The sequence below is a fragment of the Littorina saxatilis genome, linkage group LG3 (genome assembly GCF_037325665.1).
Source record: "Littorina saxatilis isolate snail1 linkage group LG3, US_GU_Lsax_2.0, whole genome shotgun sequence".
Lineage (NCBI taxonomy): Eukaryota > Metazoa > Mollusca > Gastropoda > Littorinimorpha > Littorinidae > Littorina > Littorina saxatilis.
Window position 1 is genome coordinate 20,154,292 of NC_090247.1, and position 21,230 is coordinate 20,175,521.

Consider the following 21,230-nt stretch of genomic DNA (forward strand, 5'->3'; position numbering starts at 1 on the left):
CTCTCTCTCTCTCTCTCTCTCTCTCTCTCTCTCTCTCTCTCTCTCTCTCTCTCTCTCTCTCTTTGACGCTCTGTCTCTCTGTCTCTCTCTATATATATAAATACATCTGAACAAGTCAGGTCTTACAAAGGAGGGTATCTTAGAATAGGGGTAAATTTACAGAAGTTATGAACAGAATAAGTCAAAAAACAGGATCTGAAAAGGGATGTAATCTTAAATTAGGGGGGGGGGGGGTCATAAAAGGCTGGTTCCACTGTTGTATTATTACATTTGGGCAAATATAACGCATCACTTCATGACAAGTGCTACCAGGAATAGACGGGCGCAGTGGCGTGGTGGTAAGACGTCGGCCTCCTAATCGGGAGGTCGTGAGTTCGAATCCCGGTCGCTGCCGCCTGGTGGGTTAAGCGTGGAGATTTGTCCGATCTTCCAGGTCAACTTATGTGCAGACCTGCTAGTGACTTAACCCCCTTCGTGTGTACACGCAAGCACAAGACCAAGTGCGCACGGAAAAGATCCTGTAATCCATCTCGAAGTTCGGTGGGTTATGGAAACACAAAAATACCCAGCATGCCTACTCAACGAAAGCGGAGTGAGCTGACTATGCTCTCAGAGTATAGTGTGGGGAACCCAAATGGGCAAACGAGCTCACACGTAACCAGAAAATTTTGGAACGCTGAATCGAAGAAGAAGAAGAAGCTACCAGGAATAAGGAGAGGGCACGGCAAAGAATGTTTGTCTCACTGCAACCCATTGGTGTCTAGCAAAGAGGGCACTTTGGGAAGAACAAACACGTGTAACATAGAATCCGAATGCAAAACCTATTACAGTCCAACCTGCCATGGCGTTCACCTCTCGATAATGATCACCTGCCCGAAAGAACTACTGGAAGGGATCCCCGACAAGATTTTTTTTCTTCTATAAATCTATGGCTATGAGCCCTAGGCTAGTATTAAGATCTGGGTGGGTTTTTTTCTGGACATGGGTGCAGGCGTTCGTCCGTTAACTATAGCCACAACCTGGCTTTAATGACCACGTTCGGTCGGTCCCTTGAGAGGTCGTTGTAGACTATATCATGCTTCCCTGTACAATGCCATTTGTGATTCGCGATCAGGAGGCTTGGATCTTGTGAATTCAGAGAGAGAGGGGGGGGGGTGTGCGTGCTGGTGCTGGTTGTGTTGGGGGAATTATTGAATGCATTGTATTTATGTGTGCGTCTTGACAGTGTTGACATTGTGAAGCGAAGACAGTTTGCGGATTTACACAACGTAATCCCGTTGTTTGTATTAGGCTCTGTGTGTGTGTGTGTATGTGTGTGTGTCAGTGTGTGTGTGTGTGTGTGTGTGTGTGTAAGTTAGTGTGTGTGAGTGAGTGTGTGTGTGTGTGTGTCCGTCTGTGTGTGTGGGTGCAGTGTGTGGTGTGTGTGTGTGTTTGTGTGTGTGTGTTAGTGTGTGTGTGTGTGAGTGTGTGTGTGTGTGTGTGTTAGCAGTGTGTGTGTGTGTGTGTGTGTGTGTGTGTGTGTGTGTGTGTATGCGTTGTGTACTTCCGCGCGTCTGGCTGTTTGTTAGTGTCTGCAATTAGCATGTCTGTTTGTGTCTGTGTATGATGTTCTGTCCGCGTACGCCGTTGTCGCTCCGAATATCGACCTTCGTGGAATTGTGTTTGTTCCAGCAGAACGCTAACCACCGCGATTTACGAGACAGGCCCCCATTTTGCGTGTGTGGGATTTACCGGGCATTAGTTGAGTTATTTCTCTTGTTTTGTCCCTTGGAGAACTCGCGATGTCTTCAACAGCAGATGTGAGAGTGGGGATAACAACAGGAAGAGGAAAGCTTGGAGAACTCTCAATGTCTTCAACAGCAGATGTGAGAGTGGGGATAACAACAGGAAGGGGAAAGCTTGGAGAACTCTCAATGTCTTCAACAGCAGATGTGAGAGTGGGGATAACAACAGGAAGGGAAAAGCTTGGAGAACTCTTAATGTCTTCAACAGCAGATGTGAGAGTGGGGATAACAACAGGAAGAGGAAAGCTTGGAGAACTCCCAATATCTTCAACAGCAGATGTGAGAGTGGGGATAACAACAGGAAGGGGAAAGCTTGGAGAACTCTCAATGTCTTCAACAGCAGATGTGAGAGTGGGGATAACAACATAATGTAATTCTTTAAAAACAATTCGAATTCCTTGCAAGAATCAACAAATCAACAGTTCACAGTGGGAACGTTTTGTAATTAAAACAGCAAGCAGTCAGGGTGTTAATGTTTGGTATGTGTCCAAGTTACCTTTTTGTTTGATCGCAGATTACTTTGTTTTAAGTTTTCATGACTGTTGAAACTTACAGTCTCGGAAACTATCAAAGCGATCGGGCTCATATTTTGTTTAGTCGTGACCTCCAATGACCTCTACACTTTAACGATGGTTTCGTTGACCTTTGACCTTTTTCAAGGTCACAGGTCAGCGTCAAAGGAAAAATTAGACATTTTATATCTTTGACAAAGTTCATCGGATGTGATTGAAACTTTGTAGGATTATTCTTTACATCAAAGTATTTACATCTGTAGCCTTTTACGAACGTTATCAGAAAAACAAGGGAGATAACTAGCCTTTTCTGTTCGGCAACACACAACTTAACGTTGGGCTTTTCTCGGAAACTATAAAAGTGACCGGGCTCAAATTTTATGTGAACGTGACTCCCAGTGACCTCTACACTTTGACGTCTGCTTTGGTGACCTTTGACCTTTTTCAAGGTCACAGGTATGTCTTGAAGGAAAAAAATTGAAATATCATATCTCTGAAACTATTCATCGGATTTGATTCAAACTTTATAGGATTATTCTTTACATCAAATTATTTACATCTGTATTGTGTTGTGAATAGCAATTTCTTCCTGTCCATCTGATGCCTCATATAATATTCAGAACTGCGAAAGTGACTCGATCGAGCGTTTGCTCTTCTTGTTCAATCAAATTGATTGAAATTTTGGCAGAGCAATTTTCAACAAAGGCCGGACTTTGGTATTGCATTTCAGCTTGGTGGCTTAAAAACTAATGAGTAAGTTTGGTCATTAAAAATCGGAAACTTGTAATTAAAATTATTTTTTTATAAAACGATCCAAAAATAATTTTATCTTATTCTTCGTCATTTTCTGATTCCAAATACATATAAATATGTTATATTTGGATTAAAAACAATCTCTGAAAATTAAAAATATAAAAATTCTTATCAAAATTAAATTTCCGAAATCGATTTTAAAACAATTTCATCTTATTCTTGGTCGATTTCTGATTCCAAAAACATATAGATATGATATGTTTGGATTAAAAACACGCTCAGAAATTAAAACGAAGATCTAGAGAGGCACAGAAAAGCGTGCTATGCAGCACAGCGAAACCACTACCGCGCTAAACAGGCTCGTCAGTTTCACTCCGGTTTGCACAAGCGGCGGACTACGGTCATTGTGAAAAAATGCAGTGCGTTCAGTTTCATTCTGTGAGTTCCACAGCTTGACTAAATGTAGTAATTTCGCCTTACGCGACTTGTTTCCTTATTCTTTTTCTCGTCCCCCCCCCCCCCCCCCCCCCCCCTTGACTTTGCTTGAATAGACTTGTTACATTCTACGTATATGTTCAGACTTACAGTGTAAGAGGTAGCGCCAGCTCCTGACATCCATAGTGTCGCGTGGTATCTCGTCGAGACAGGGTCAATGAATATGATGACGTCACTCGAGGCTCTGCAAAATCGTCATCACAAGACAGGTACTTTGTGTGTTTGGTGTGGAGCCTTGTGTTGCTGTGTGTCATCCACGAAGATATACGTCAGTCACTTCAAGATGCTATAATGCATACATGTATAACGACATGTCTGTGACATTTCCACATTCCAAGTACTCTGTGTTACATAGCACTTTTTGACATGAGAAAACACCATTCGTTCTATACATTGGTCACATGTTTGGTGAGTCAGCTTCGGGCTCTATCACGGCGGACAGCCTATACCTGATGTTCAACGTAGCAGTATTAATAAACAGCTTTGAACTATTAAGTACAGCTCAGACAGCTCTCAGAGTGGGCTTGCCTCATGCGAACCGAACAATTAAACCACGGAAAAAGTCCGGAAATTAAGAGCAAATGGAGGGATTTAAAGACGGCGTACTTCCCCTACCACCGACCGTGTAAACCACAATGAATCTCGTGTATATTGAAGCTGGAACTACAGTTTGATATTGAAAGTACTCTGTCTTATATCTTACAGCATTCCTTATATAGTTACGGGAGAACCCCGTGCGTTGATGCTTTTTTATCTGACTATTAGTATGATCATGTCTCAGAAGAAAAGGTCTCAGATCTGTTATACAATCAGATTCTTCGTTACTATTATTGCTACCGCGCAGGAGGACTGCTTTCACTTTCCAAAAGTACACTATTGAAAGTTAAATCAAATTTTGTAAAATAGGCAAAGAAAGGGCACTTTTTGTGAGGGTTGGGTTGGGTTACTTCTCTTGATGCAAGATGGCGTTTATGTACGTGTTGCTGTTACTAGGACCGCCACGTCATAGAGGGCGCTCACCGTCTAGCCGCCAGGCGGCGCATCTGGACTATCATTGTTTCCACTACCCGAGAGAAGCAGCGCCTAGAATCTTATTCACTCACTTTGATTTAATCAACTACCATAATTGTAATGCGTTTTGAGCAAATCGTGCCGTATGCGTCTAGATTGAGGTACAGCGGATTCCCCAGATTCTTCAAATTAGTCAAATTCGACATAAATTCCTCAAAAACGGTCAGATCTGTATGTAGTATACCTTTAACTTATAAGGCTACTAATTAACTGGACAGCAGGCTCTGAACTATTAATTTCATATCAACCCGCTCTAGAGATGGGTGTGCCTTTGAGAATTTAAAGCAAAAGTAAAGATCAAAGATCAAACTAAGGAGAAAAAAGTCCGGAAATTAAGAGATAAATATGCGGCTTTGACGAGACTCTCCTTCCCCTATAATCAACAGTGTCATTCCCCACACATGTCCACATTTTATCTTCGCACCAACATTGCCACCTTATTCACCAACCCGTAATGCATATCGTGACACGTATACTGATGGCTGGCTGACATTATCAGATTGAAGTACTCTAGCTGTGTGATATATATATATATATATATATATATATATATATATATATATATAACACATTCTTGTGATACTACGTCAAAATCCATGTATTGCTCCTCCCTTATTTGATTGTCAAGGTCACTTTTATCAAGTAAATTAAATGTAACGGTCTTAACTTCTAATTACAGATTTGACCGCTCTGCATATAATGTACTGCCTTTAAGTACTTACAACAAAACGAAAGCCCCCCGCAGGTTAGGGGGAGTCCCATATTGGTTGGGACGAGAAAGAATTTACCCGATGCTCCCCAGCATGTCGTAAGAGGCGACTAACGGATTCTGTTTCTCCTTTTACCCTTGTTAAGTGTTTCTTGTATAGAATATAGTCAATGTTTGTAAAGATTTTAGTCAAGCAGTATGTAAGAAATGTTAAGTCCTTTGTACTGAAAACTTGCATTCTCCCAGTAAGGTAATATATTGTACTACGTTGCAAGCCCCTGGAGCAAATTTTTGATTAGTGCTTTTGTGAACAAGAAACAACTGACAAGTGGCTCTATTCCATCACCCCCGCGATATAACCTTGAACGGTTGAAAACGACGTTAAACACCAAATAAAGTAAAGAACAAAACGAAAGAATCGAGACAGTGAAAAATTCCGGAAATGAGAAACATCTCTCCGGCTTAGAAGACCAAAGCATCCCAAAGTTACGGCACTCAAGTTCGCTTGCATCACAGTTTGTGTGGTTTGTGATGCCAGCGTTATTTCGGGGTTAATCTGCTTCTCGCTTTCTGCTACATCTCCTGACTTTGGTGGCAGGTGCGTTGTGGAATCAAACGCTCGGCGTTCTGGAGTTCTATTTCTGGTCGTCAATCCGCTTTGGTTACAGTTGCTGCCATGATTTTCAGGAATGACGTGAATTCATTGATTATTTTGGGGGTGATTTTTGAGTCACTTGAGAAAAAGTGACTCTATGTAATCGGTCAGTGTTAGTCTGTCCGGCCGGCCGTCCGGCCGGCCGGCCGGCCGTCCGTAGACACCACCTTAACGTTGGACTTTTCTCGGAAACTATCAAAGCGATCGGGCTCATATTTTGTTTAGTCGTGACCTCCAATGACCTCTACACTTTAACGATGGTTTCGTTGACCTTTGACCTTTTTCAAGGTCACAGGTCAGCGTCAAAGGAAAAATTAGACATTTTATATCTTTGACAAACTTTTCTCGGAAACTATCAAAGCGATCGGGCTCATATTTTGTTTAGTCGTGACCTCCAATGACCTCTACACTTTAACGATGGTTTCGTTGACCTTTGACCTTTTTCAAGGTCACAGGTCAGCGTCAAAGGAAAAATTAGACATTTTATATCTTTGACAAAGTTCATCGGATGTGATTGAAACTTTGTAGGATTATTCTTTACATCAAAGTATTTACATCTGTAGCCTTTTACGAACGTTATCAGAAAAACAAGGGAGATAACTAGCCTTTTCTGTTCGGCAACACACAACTTAACGTTGGGCTTTTCTCGGAAACTATAAAAGTGACCGGGCTCAAATTTTATGTGAACGTGACTCATTGTGTTGTGAATAGCAATTTCTTCCTGTCCATCTGATGCCTCATATAATATTCAGAACTGCGAAAGTGACTCGATCGAGCGTTTGCTCTTCTTGTTTTTGTTGGGGGGGGGGGGGAGGTGATTTATGGAATTTTGTCTTGAAATGGTAGGATTTTTGTTTTATGTCTATTTTAATGAGAGGTCGTAAGATGTGACTAATTGATTGCACAACAGTGCAAGCATTCTGTTGCAGGATCAGTCGTCGGGAGTTGGTCGTCTGCTTTCTGAAGCTATACGAAAATGAAAATAAAAATCCACATACAGATTGACGGACTGCTGACGTTCCAAAATTCAGAATCAAAAACCAAGAATTGTAACCTGGATTTATAGAGACCTATACACAACAGTTATCCAATAACAGCAACTGTTTCTATGCCTTGCCATAGATTCTTCTCCAGAACACACGCTAGCCTCCTAACGAGTTTGAATCTTTTTCTTCCGCCGTTTTTTCAACCACTGGCACTTGGTTACGCTAAAGCTATGTTCAACTCCACCAAACTCGCAAGTCATATTACTTTTCTCAAACACTGCCTGCGCCTCCGCGTCATACCAAATGGCTTTCAACTCCACCATTCTCCGTCTGATCTACACAACACTCCGCTTGTAGCAAGCACAAACAACATTTTAGCACAAGCAAGCCGCAAACTAATTGTTGCTCATGTCAAGTCACTTGATCGGTTACTTGATGCCAATGCTAAGATCCTGCACCACTTTCGAGCTCAATCCACCTCCATTCTTCCCACACCAGTTGCATTCCGACTCAAGCAGGTCCTGCATGTACATAACCAACTCATTCATGTTCATTGCACCACACTCAAAGAGAACAAACTACAAAAACTATTGGAACAAAACCCAGCACATCAGCCACCTACCTCTAACTCAGACACCCTTTCTCCCCCATCTGCTTTAGTTCGATGTGTCCCCGACACAGTCATTTTGTTTAGAGAGCGAGCGCTCTGTACTTTCCAAAGGACTCAAATTCATCCCAATCCAACCTACTGCCAGCAAATACAATACCCATCTCGTCTGCCAACGCTTTTTTCGTAAATTTCGCTGGATGGCCATTCTCAGCACTGTTCCCCGCCCACCACCTCTCTCTGGCCAAGCTGATGTTTTCACTCACCTTTTCAAAACTCCTGCCTACAGAGAACCTCAACAAGACAAGTCCGTTGACGTTGAACTGTACATAGCCAAATGCCATAGAGAAATCAGCAAACTTAAATCCAAACCTGCTCGTAACTCCAACCTGACACGAGACGAACAGCAAGCCCTTGTCTCGCTTAATTCGCGCCAGGACATCGTCATCAAACCTGCTGACAAGGGCGGTGCTGTGGTCGTCTGGGACCGAGAACTGTACCTTCGCGAAGCCCATCGCCAACTCAATGACGCAGTGTCATACAAACCACTTCCTCAGGCCTCCCTCCCCCTCGACCAAAAACAGATCGCAGATACAATTAAAGAACAGATCAAACACAACAATCTTCCCGCCACTGTCAAACTTCTGCTAAAGTCTGACGCTAAACAGCCCACTTTCTACCTCCTCCCGAAAATACACAAACCCAACACCCCAGGCAGACCCATCGTTTCTGCCTGCAGCTGTCCAACAGAGTTCATTTCGGAATACTTGGACTTCCTCCTTCAACCCATTGTACAGTCACTGCCAACGTACGTCAAAGACACAACACATACCCTCAACCTTCTTGAACACCTCAACAGCCATCCCAGTTTTCAGCCCCAATTGTTGTTCACGTTGGATGTTGTGTCCCTGTACACATCCATACCCCCCACATTGACGGACTCAAAGCCCTTACATTCTTTCTGGATCGTCGTCCCACTGATTCTGCCTACCCACCATCCACAACACTTATTCGCCTGGCTGAGCTTGTTCTCACTTTGAACACTTTTGAGTTTGACGGACAGGTGTTTGAGCAGATCAGCGGAGTCGCCATGGGTACGAAGATGGGACCCAGTTATGCATGTCTTTTCATGGGTCATCTTGAGCACCTCATTCTACAGTCTTATTCTGGCCCAGTTCCAGAACTGTACAAGAGGTTCATCGACGATGGTTTGGGTGCCACTTCTCTGTCTGAACCCCTCCTTCTCGATTTCATTCACTTCATCCAAGCATTCCATCCCAACATCAAGTTCACATTCAACATCTCTTCCTCATCTGTGGTCTTTCTTGACATCTCCATCTCCATCTTACATGGTCGCTTCAGCACCTCTGTCTTCTACAAAGAAACTGACGCTCATTCATACCTTGATTTCAACTCTTCTCATCATCCTGCCAACAAAAGCAGCATTCCTTTCTCTCAATTCCTTCGTCTTCGGAGGCTCTGCTCTGAAGACGACGACTTCCACCAACAGTCTGTCTTGATGACGTCTTTCTTTTTGGCCCGCAACTACCCTGATGCACTCGTCCGTGACGCCCTTCTGCGTGTTACCCAGGTCTGGCGAGAGTCCGCCCTCAGTCCTACAACATCTAGGGACAGTGACAGACCCGTCGTTTCCCTACTGTTTCATTCCCACAACTTGAAAACGACGTTAAACACCAAATAAAGAAAGAAAGAAAGATTCCCACAACATGCCAGTAAGCAGAATCATGTGTGTGTGTGTGTGTCTGTCTGTCTGTCTGTCTGTGTGTGTGTGCGAGACAGCCAATGTGCGTCCTGTGACAGCTTGCAGACAAGGCAAATAATTCAGTGACCTTTTGGATAGAGCATCGGATGAGACCATTGATTTTGTGTCACATCTGCAAAGCTACTGTCTATTTGCGTTTTACACAGCTGTTCTTCTTCGCTACATCTTTTGAAGTTTCCACCAGTTTAATTGGAATGTCAAGGATATGTCTGTTATGTTTTTGCAGGTGTGTGTGTTTTTTCAGCTTTCAAGCAAACACTTAGCTGAATTGTGGGGTTTTTCACATTTTTATTTGTTGTGTTTGTTTTTAGATTTTTGGATTTAACAGTCGATGCTACTTTGTTGGTGGATCGTGAAGTACGTCATTTTCTAGGTCAAATTCAGTAACACCCGACGGTTGGGGAGTAAACGACCAAGGCAAGCCAACCGCACATGGTAGAAAAAGCAAGGACACTGTTTCTTACGGAGAGCTGATCATCTGTGTGATGCACTAGGGGTCAGTGAGGTACTGTACCCTCTCCAACCGTTTGTCTGACCGAATCTTTCTCCGTAACCCCATTGATGCCGTCTGCTGATGTGTGATACTTATTGAGGTCAGAGTACCGGGGATCGTCCCCCGACCCCTCTCTCTCTCTCTCTCTCTCTCTCTCTCTCTCTCTCTCTCTCTCTCTCTCTCTCTCTCTCTCTCTCTCTCTCTCTCTCTCTCTCTCTCTCTCTCTCTCTCTCTCTCTCTTTTTAACTTTTTAACTATTTAGTTTTTTGAGTCACTTGAGAAAAAGTGACTCTATGTAATCGGTCAGTGTTAGTCTGTCCGGCCGGCCGTCCGTAGACACCACCTTAACGTTGGACTTTTCTCGGAAACTATCAAAGCGATCGGGCTCATATTTTGTTTAGTCGTGACCTCCAATGACCTCTACACTTTAACGATGGTTTCGTTGACCTTTGACCTTTTTCAAGGTCACAGGTCAGCGTCAAAGGAAAAATTAGACATTTTATATCTTTGACAAAGTTCATCGGATGTGATTGAAACTTTGTAGGATTATTCTTTACATCAAAGTATTTACATCTGTAGCCTTTTACGAACGTTATCAGAAAAACAAGGGAGATAACTAGCCTTTTCTGTTCGGCAACACACAACTTAACGTTGGGCTTTTCTCGGAAACTATAAAAGTGACCGGGCTCAAATTTTATGTGAACGTGACTCATTGTGTTGTGAATAGCAATTTCTTCCTGTCCATCTGATGCCTCATATAATATTCAGAACTGCGAAAGTGACTCGATCGAGCGTTTGCTCTTCTTGTTTAATTTTATCATTGTGTGTCTGTGCGTCCCAAGGACAGATTGTAAGAAAAGGCGTAGCCTTAAATCTTAATCCTGGTTAAATAAAGTTCAATTCTCAAGCGCTTAGAGCAAGCCTTTTTAACGAAAGTTTTTGATTTAGCGCTATATAAATGTTCTTATTATTATTATTATTATTATTATTAATTCAATTCAATGCTCTCTCTCTCTCTCTCTCTCTCTCTCTCTCTCTCTCTCTCTCTCTCTCTCTCTCTCTCTCTCTCTCTCTCTCTCTCTCTCTCTCTCTCTCTCTCTCTCTCTCTCTCTCTCTCTCTCTCTCTCTCTCTCTGGCGAGAGAGATTGTTCTGACCCGACTGTACTGGTATGTTGCGTGTTAGGATCTGTCGGCTTGTCCAGTCAATTGCTGTGGTCAGCTGACGTCGAGGTTGACCCAACTGTACTGGTTTTGTATTGTTGGCGAGGGTCAGTGTATATAGGCGTCTGATGTGGTTAGTTGTTTACCGGTCAAGACAAAGGTAGGGTATACGTACGGTTTTTTTCTACTTGTGATGTTTTAGATTTGTATTTGATAAAGTGGTTAGGTCGTAGTTTAAAAACTGATATATGTGTTCTCTTTTTGACGGTACTTCTTCTTGAACGTATCATGGACACTATTGCTAAATAATCATGGGCAGTATTCTTAAACCATCATCCTAAACCATCATGGATAGTATTCTTAAACCATCATGGACAGTATTCTTAAACCATCATGGACAGTATTCTTAAACCATCATGGACAGTATTCTTAAACCATCATGGACACTATTCTTAAACCATCATGGACACTATTCCTAAACAATCATGGACAGTATTTCTAAACCATCATGGACAGTATTCCTAAACCATCATGGACAGTATTTCTAAACCATCATGGACAGTATTCTTAAACCATCATGGACAGTATTTCTAAACCATCATGGACAGTATTCCTAAACCATCATGGACAGTATTTCTAAACCATCATGGACACTATTCTTAAACCATCATGGACAGTATTTCTAAACCATCATGGACAGTATTCTTAAACCATCATGGACAGTATTTCTAAACCATCATGGACAGTATTCTTAAACCATCATGGACAGTATTTCTAAACCATCATGGACAGTATTCTTAAACCATCATGGACAGTATTTCTAAACCATCATGGACAGTATTTCTAAACCATCATGGACAGTATTTCTGAACCATCATGGACAGTATCCATCATGGACAGTATTCTTAAACCATCATGGAAAGTATTCTTAAACCATCATCGACAGTATTCTTAAACCATCATGGACAGCATTTCTTAAACCATCATGGACAGTATTTCTAAACCATCATGGACAGTATTTCTAAACCATCATGGACACTATTCTTAAACCATCATGGACAGTATTTCTAAACCATCATGGACAGTATTCTTAAACCATCATGGACAGTATTTCTAAACCATCATGGACAGTGTTCTTAAACCATCATGGACAGTATTTCTAAACCATCATGGACAGTATTCTTAAACCATCATGGACAGTATTCCTAAACCATCATGGACAGTATTCTTAAACCATCATGGACAGTATTCTTAAACCATCATGGACAGTATTTCTAAACCATCATGGACAGTATTTCTAAACCATCATGGACAGTATTCTTAAACCATCATGGACAGTATTCTTAAACCATCATGGACACTATTCCTAAAACATCAAGGACAGTATTCCTACATTATCATGGACAGTATTCGTATATCACCACTACCCGTTTGTATTTATTTATAAAATTATTGAATAATTATTTTATTATCAATATTTTATTTATTCAACTTGGAAACTATTGCTTTTGCTTTCTTCTTCGTCCGTGTGTTCGTCAACACGTATTCCGGGCCAACTCTCAGTCACATGATCAATGCGGAAGCTTTTGAAACTGGTAAATTGATTGGGGTGTGTGTGTGTGTGTGTGTGTGTGTGTGTGTGTGTGTGTGTGTGTGTGTGTGTGTGTGTGTGTGTTTAAGTGTTTGTACATGTGAGTGTGTGACAGTGTGTGTGTGTGTGTGTGTGTGTGTGTGTGTGTGTTTGTGTGTGTGTGTTTGTGTGTGTGTGTTTGTCTATGTGCCTGTTTGTGGAGGCAGATATGTAACTTCGATTAAATCCCTTTACTTGCGTTGAAAGGTTACGGTGACCTAAAAAGCTAAACGTCTAGGGTCGGTTGCTGCACTGTCGAAGTCCTTCACTTATATTTGCTCAACCAATGAAAACTGTGCGGTCAAGTTCTATTTCTGAACGTGTTTTTATTTTGACAATGCTTTGACGCAGACTATTTTTGGTTATTATTATCCTATTACACCTAATCACAATTAAATAAAAAGAAAACACACCAATAGCCAGGTTATCAGTCTTTCTTCTGCTCAAAAATGTGTTTCTGGAATCTGAGCAATATTTTTATGCGTGTGTCTGTCTGGCTGTTATGTTAACACTAATCATAATTATTATGATTTGACTCTTTCGTGCCTCCATACGGTTTATATGATTGCACCAAGACCTGCAATAATGCTGTGCATGCAAGGGATGTTACTGTTTTATCTTCTTACGTTTTATGTTGTATGTTGTCTGATGCTGGGATTGATACACAACACCTGATTTTCTCTTCTTGGGATAATACTGTTTTCTATGTCTATGCCTATTGACAAAATGTGATAACAAGAACTTGTCCAAAATCAGCAAAAGAACATCGTCGGTCCGATAGAAGGACTTAGAAATGCAGTTTTCAATGGAAAAAGCATCCAGAAAACGGAGCGAGTACCAAGAACCCTGCCTCCTGCTGTCAAGTTAACAGTGTTAACACTCGTGGAAATCCGAATATTGGATTTAGACAAGTGGCGCGAATTCTGACCACTTGAGCTTTGTGTGTCACTGTTTCCCACTCGCTAGTGATACGCTAGTATCCTTCTTCGTTGGGTATTGATTGGGGTTGAGTGTGTGTGTGTGTGTGTGTGCGTGCGTGCGTGTATGCGTATGTGTGTGTGTGTGTGTATGCGTGTCTGTCTGTCTGTATGTCTGTGTTTGTCTCTCTGTGTGTCTCTGTGTATGTCTATGTCGGTGTGTGTGTGTGTGTGTGTGTGTGTGTGTGTGTGTGTGTGTGTGTGTGTGTGTGTGTGTGTGTGTGTATCTGTCTGTCTGTCTGTATGTATGTCATTCTTGTCTTGTCTGTGTGTATTTGGCAAGTGTGGATTTTGTCGACAGAAGAAACATGCTTGTTCTGTCGAACCCGGGCAGGAGATTACCAGGGCCAGGGGGGCATTGAGCCCTCTTGTGCAAATGCACGCCTCTGTCAGGAATCAGCAGGGGACTCTCTCTCGATCTCGCTCTCGCTCTCGCTCTCTCTCTCTCTCTCTCTCTCTCTCTCTCTCTCTCTCTCTCTCTCTCTCTCTCTCTCCTGTTTTGCTATGATTCTGTTTGGGACTGCATTCATCTGCAGTTCTTGTCAGGTTACGGAGCGAGTGAAATTAGTGTGTCGTGACACAATTGCCAGTCAGAAAATTAATCCGAAGTTGTAATTGTTTATTAAAGCAAAGCTGTTCTTTAAGTGCTTAACCCCAAATCTTCTAAGAATGACGCATATTTTATGCCGACCCGCACGTTTTACTGTGCCAGCTCAAAGTGGAAAACAAAAAATTCTATTTCTAGCTGCGTAGTTTACCTTTGATCACTTGCTGATCGGGACGAGCAGATGTGATGGTTGCTGCTTGTGGTTATGACTTGTATAATTATTTCTAGTTGACAGTAAACATTTTATGTGCGGTTCGTGCAAGGTTCTGCAGATGTTTGTGCAGGGACAAGATCTGAATGCATGTGCTATCACATTGTTGCCGTCTTTAGTACAAATGTAAAACAAAATCCTTTAAAAATAACCTACGCGTAAGTTGGACAAACAAGTACCTAATCTAATGTTAGGGATCGAAAAGGATATGCTTGAACGCTGTTTAGTTCTCAGCAAACAAACATAACGCAGACAGTGAAACGTGGAAGATGCAGACACCTTCCGAGAGAAACACACGTTCGCAGACGATGTTAGGTTACAGTTTGCGGCGAGTCAGTTTTTTCTCTGGCAATATTCACAATCTTGGGAACTGTGTGCTGTGTTATGACAACAGTTCAGAAGGAAATCAGCACCAGTTGTCTGCCCTTTCTTGGCCCGGATGCACTGATCTCGAAATGCCCGGATGACAAATCGAAGTGACAGTTTATGTTATATGAAGTCTTATATCTATGCCGCGCGTCATTAATCCAATTTGGGCGCCCGTCTTTTCGGGAAGGGGCGATAATGATACAGTGTGTGTGTTAAATATCAAATACGGAAGAGTCGGGAATGTGTTGAAAGAAAAGGGGGGGGGGGGGGGTGGTAGGAAACGGATTCAATGGTGATGCCACGAATGCTAAAGGTGGTGACTTTTAGCGATGGGCACGCTTTACGTGGGATGAGACCTGGTCAAGTACCAACAATTCCGAACGTAAATGCTCTCAAAATTTCGTAAAAGCCACTTATGGAAATTAAGAAATTAGTTCATTATAAAATCCAGCTCACCAGAGCAAGCAGTCAGGGTGTTGAATTTTGGTATAATAATAAATGATCAAGTGGGGAGATGGTTTTATTTCTTATGTGGAAACTACGACATTTTACGTCTGCGAAAGACCTATGTAAAATGTGTGGTTTATAGAATGTCCTGTTATTATTTGACACGCAAGTCCAGCTTCGTCTCACAATATATCACTGATGCCGAACGACGCTTCGGTACTGAATGTTTGGTAAAAAGACTTCGCATAGTCTTCGCGAAGACGACGTCCTCGGGCAGTTCAGGACCGCGTTACACGTGTAGCCAGCCAACACAGACAGAGACGGGGAAGAAGAAGGAGAAATGAGAAACAGAGACAGAAAGGAGGTCAGTTTTGGCGTTTACTGCTGATTTTATCTATTGATTTTCAACACGTGTTCGACTCTGCCCAGTCACACGCTGTAAAGCTTAACACCCCTTGGGAGATTAATCCAAGCCGCGTCGTAAAATGGACGAATTTGTCCCTGCCATCCTGCACAAAGCGTATGCCCTTGGGAGGCCTTGAATATCACCTCTATCCCATGTCGTTAACACTGAGTGACCTTAACTGCATGGTGACAACGAGAGGGCTTGAGCTGTCAAACAAAGCATCAGTTCTCGCGGGAGGCTTTCTATTTCTTGTCGTTAAAACTGTGTGGCCTTTTTTTTAAAAGCACCAATGAAGGGTGAGTACTTGGATTGTTACATTTAGTCAAGTTTTGTCTAAATGTTTTAACGTAGAGGGGGGAATCGAGACGAGGGTGTGGTGTATGTGTGTGTGTGTCTGTGTTTCTGTCTGTGCGTGTGTGTGTGTAGAACGATTCAGACTAAACTACTGGACCAATCTTTATGAAATTTTACATGAGAGTTCCTGAGAATGATATCCCCGGACGTTTTTTCTTTTTTTGATAAATATCTTATGACGTCATATCCGGCTTTTTGTTAAAGTTGAGGCGGCACTGTCACACCCTCATTTTTCAATCAAATTGATTGAAATTTTGGCCAAGCAATCTTCGACGAAGGCCGGACTTCGGTATTGCATTTCAGCTTGGTGGCTTAAAAATTAATTAATGACTTTGGTCACTAAAAATCTGAAAATTGTAAAAACAAAAAAAAATTATAAAACGATCCAACTTTACGTTCATCTTATTCTTTATCATGTTCTGATTACAAAAACATATAAATACTAGAGGAATACCCGGCTTCGCCGGGGTGAATCGCGAGACAGAGACAGACAGCGTGGCGGTTCACCACAATCACCTTTGAAGGCGAAATCCTGTCAAACGGGATTGAGAATTTTAGAGCTTATTTCTTAGCCCTATATTATCTGTTGTGGCTTCTCAAATGCCAGAACATACAGACAGGTTAAAATTAATATTAAAAGTCCTACGGTTTTGAGCCATTAAGGACTTGAGTGTTTGTCCGCTTTCAAAAAGAGGAAAGAAAGAAACAACAAATAAGGAGAGGAGGGCAGGGGGTGGGGTTGAGTTGATAATGCTCTGTGGAATTTGTTAAAATGAAAAGTAGTTAAGATGTTTCTTGGTAAGAATTATAAGTCTGTATTCTATATCTTGAATAACGGGTTTGTAAAATGATTTATTTTTTTTTTAATTCAAATCGAGTTAAAAAGTGGAACCTTTCAGGATCACCAATAAAACCAAATAGATGAGCAAGTAAGAGGAACACGAACAATAAATCTCAAAACTTTTTACAAATAAAAGGATTAAGATGTGGCTTGGCCGTGGTAATAAAAACAATATGTACAGTTTGGCGACTAGTGGGCCTTGGGTGAGGATATGTTGTCTAGAGGCTAGTCGCTAGAATCAGAAGGGATGGCGGGAGCCACTCGACCTCAAACTGAAACACGCTGATGTGATAATCTGGGCTTAGTTATACCCACAGCCCACATACAGACAGACAAAAGCCGCTAGACCCCATCACAAACAGAACTCTATAATCCACAGGTGTTGCTTACACACACACACACAAACACACACACACACAGAGAAGCCGTATATATATGTATATCTATATCTATAAATATATAGAGATAGGTGACAGTGTATTTTTCGCGTGGCTATAAATTGATTCGACCTTTTCACTTTGACAGTAAGAACAACTTACGGGTGCAAGGGAAGCGTTCTGGACAGCGCAGTGACATTCTGAAAATAGTAACGTAGAAACGGGGATATGGATTGAAGCCACACGAAGGAAGGGAGATAAACGCAAAACACTGGAGAAGATAAGGAAGAGTTACTGGGAATGGTGAAATGAACAGAAAAACCAAAATCGGTTCAGCGCTGCGCGCTGAGAGCACGTGTTGAAATATCTCATCGATGATATTGTGTCCGGGGTGTAGCTGAATACGGTGTCCAAATTTGAAAAAGATCCACCGAGAACTTTGGCGTTGTGATGTGGTCTAGCGGCTTTGGTGTGTCGGTATGGGGGCCCGGGTAGCTGAGGTGGAACCAAAATCGGTTCAGCGCTGCGCGCTGAGAGCACGTGTTGATATATCGACCAGGTTGTGTCCTGTCCCGGGTGTACCTGAATATGCCCACCAAATTTGAAGCAGATCCATCGAGAACTTTGGCCGTGCATCGCGCACACACACACACACACACACACACACACACACACACACACAGACAGACAGACACAAGTCGTATATATATATATAGATGTTATAATTGGATTTAAAAACAAGCTCTGAAAATTAAAAATATAAAACTTACTAGCAGTTAAGCCCGGCTTCGCCCGGGAGTAAGCGGAGCCCTGTAGCAATTTAAGACGCTCGCTATCCCATTATCATTAGCTTTACCTCCTTTGTTTGGATACAAAAAAAGAGTTATCTCCCTTACCTTCTAGAAATTTCCGGAACTGTCCAGTTAATTTTTCGTTCTTTATTTCTTCCCCTCATAGGAGCAATAGCGAGTCTCTAATATCACTGGCATGATGTGCTTGCTACAGGTGAACAGTAGGCACTGAACTGGTGTTGCACCATATAGGCTGTATTCAATAAATGGGAGGTCCATAATCTGAGAAAGGAAACAATGAATCAAGAAACTAAAACCCAGGTGCACATCTGCGGCACCTAGGGAGTGTACGTGCACACTATCTTGTTCCTGCCTCTTGCCATCTCAGAGGTATGGCGACCACAGACAGACAGACAGACAGACACTCTCTTTTATTATATGTACTAGCAGTTAAGCCCGGCTTCGCCCGGGTGCACATCTGCGGCACCTAGGGAGTGTACGTGCACACTATCTTGTTCCTGCCTCTTGCCATCTCAGAGGTATGGCGACCACAGACAGACACACACACACACACACACACACAGACAGACAGACAGACACTCTCTTTCTCTTCGCCCGGGAGTAAGCGGAGCCCTGTTGCAATTTAAGACGCTCGCTATCCCATTATGATTAGCTTTACCTCCTTTGTTTGGATACAAAAAAAGAGTTATCTCCCTTACCTTCTAGAAATTTCCGGAACTGTCTAGTTAATTTTTCATTCTTCATTTCTTCCCCTCATAGGAGCAATTATAGCGAGTCTCTAATATCACTGGCATGATGTGCTTGCTACAGGTGAACAGTAGGCACTGAACTGGTCTTGCACCATATAGGCTGTATTCAATAAATGGGAGGTCCATAATCTGAGAAAGGAAACAATGAATCAAGAAACTAAAACCCAGGTGCACATCTGCGGCACCTAGGGAGTGTACGTGCACACTATCTTGTTCCTGCCTCTTGCCATCTCAGAGGTATGGCGACCACAGACAAAAAAGAGTTATCTCCCTTACCTTCTAGAAATTTCCGGAACTGTCCAGTTAATTTTTCATTCTTCATTTCTTCCCCTCATAGGAGCAATAGCAAGTCTCTAATATCACTGGCATGATGTGCTTGCTACAGGTGAACAGTTATCTCCCTTACCTTCTAGAAATTTCCGGAACTGTCCAGTTAATTTTTCATTCTTCATTTCTTCCCCTCATAGGAGCAATAGCGAGTCTCTAATATCACTGGCATGATGTGCTTGCTACAGGTGAACAGTAGGCACTGATTTGGTCTTGCACCATATAGGCTGTATTCAATAAATGGGAGGTCCATAATCTGAGAAAGGAAACAATGAATCAAGAAACTAAAACCCATGTGCACATCTGCGGCACCTAGGGAGTGTACGTGCACACTATCTTGTTCCTGCCTCTTGCCATCTCAGAGGTATGGCGACCACAGACACACACACACACAGACAGACACTCTCTTTTATTATATGTATAGATAGATGATCAAAATTAAATTTCCTAAATCGATTTAAAAACAATTTCATCTTATTCCTTGTCGGTTCCTCATTCCAAAAACATATAGATATGATATGTTTGGATTACAAACACGCTCAGAAACTTAAAACGAAGAGAGGTACAGTAAAGCGTGCTATGAAGCACAGCGCAACCGCTACCGCGCCAAACAGGCTCGTCACTTTCACTGCCTTTTGCACTAGCGGCGGACTACGTTCAGTTTCATTCTGTGAGTTCCACAGCTTGACTAAATGTAGTAATTTCGCCTTACGCGACTTGTTTAATTTCTGACTAAACTAAATATTACTATCACTTACCAGTCTTGTGTTTAGATTGTGAATTTTGGAACGTTACCAGTCTATCTGTCTGTGTAGCTGTGTGGCCTTTGCTGAATGGTTCAAAACGAGGGACTCAAATCAATTGGCCCCTGCCCTGTAACACAACACTAGTATGCCCTTGCGATACTGTGACGTCATTCTCTGTGCCATGTCGTTAAAATCACCTTCCTTTCCGTCAAAACCTTGTTGAAAAGGGCAGTCACGTGAAACAAGAGCATTCAACAAGACACGCCAAGAATGAACAGCCTGGCTGCTCTCTGTGCACGTAGGGCATTGATTGATGAATTAATTTCGTAAAACCTACCATTGAATTTTTCAGAAATGTAATCATAAAAAAAATGCCAACTTACCACAGCAAGCAAGGAGGGTGCTCGATCATAAACGAAATCGCACAGTCATGGTGTTGAATTTTGGTATTTGACCAAGTGGAGGTATTGTCTTATCCCATCTATAAGCCTGACCAGATCTGAGGTGATGAGTCGAACTATTTTCACCAAAAGGAGTTCACCTTTAAAACTGAGTAGCTCCAATTCAGTGCTGCTCAGCTCCGTGGTCCTCATATTTGCACCCCTGTGAGAGGTGCAGGAGTCCAGTTTCCCCCTTGTTAGGACGGCAATTTGTCCTGTGCGATCGTCAGAGGGGTGATTTTTTTGTTCCGTCACTCGTGAAGAGAGATAGCCATGGCTAACAGCGGAAGCATTGTCACCCTTGGTTATGGCGCTACCCGGACAGAGTTGAACGGTTTCTGGGCATTTCCCCTGAAGACTGAGTATTGATTTTGTGTTAAGATATTTATATCGCAAGCATATTCGGATAATTCGGCCATGGTCCGACCAGGACTTCAGACATCAGCCAAACAAACAGCTAAAAACAAACCAACCACAACGTCAGACACGCTAAAATAAACCACAACATCAAACAACTAGACAAATATTAGTACAACTACGGTAAAATAAACTGAGACTAGCGCCATTAGCCTGAGGTCAGCTTCTGGCCTGACGGTCAGCGAAGGACCAGAGGGGAAGAGACTGGTCATTAGGGAGTTAATCACAGTGCGAGCTAATTAAGCTCTTGTCCGGAAAAAGGATGCGTACAGGAATGGAAATAGGCGGTTTATTCAGTAGGAGGTGGGGGTGGGGGAGGGGTGTCTCTGTGTGCATGTGTGTGTTTCAGTGTGTGTACGTGTGTGTGTGAATGTGCGTATCAGTGTGTGTGCGTGCGTGCGTGCGCGTGTATGTGTGTGCGTGCGTGTGTTTGTGTGTGTGTGTGCGTGCGTGCGTGCGTGCGTGCGCGTGTGTGTGTGCGTGTGTTTGTGTGTGTGCGTGCGTGCGTGTG

At 42.5% G+C, this 21,230-nt stretch overlaps 2 protein-coding genes across 2 annotated transcripts in view; both read left to right on the forward strand.

Annotated features, from left to right (window-relative positions):
• Window positions 1-21,230, forward strand: part of LOC138961831 (uncharacterized) — a 53,274-nt gene that overhangs the window by 15,807 nt on the left and 16,237 nt on the right. The window lies entirely within an intron of this gene.
• Window positions 7,773-9,274, forward strand: LOC138961123 (uncharacterized). The gene is made up of 2 exons (XM_070332723.1): window positions 7,773-8,363; window positions 8,636-9,274. The coding sequence occupies exons 1-2, from the start codon at window positions 7,773-7,775 to the stop codon at window positions 9,272-9,274; spliced, it is 1,230 nt and encodes a 409-aa protein (XP_070188824.1).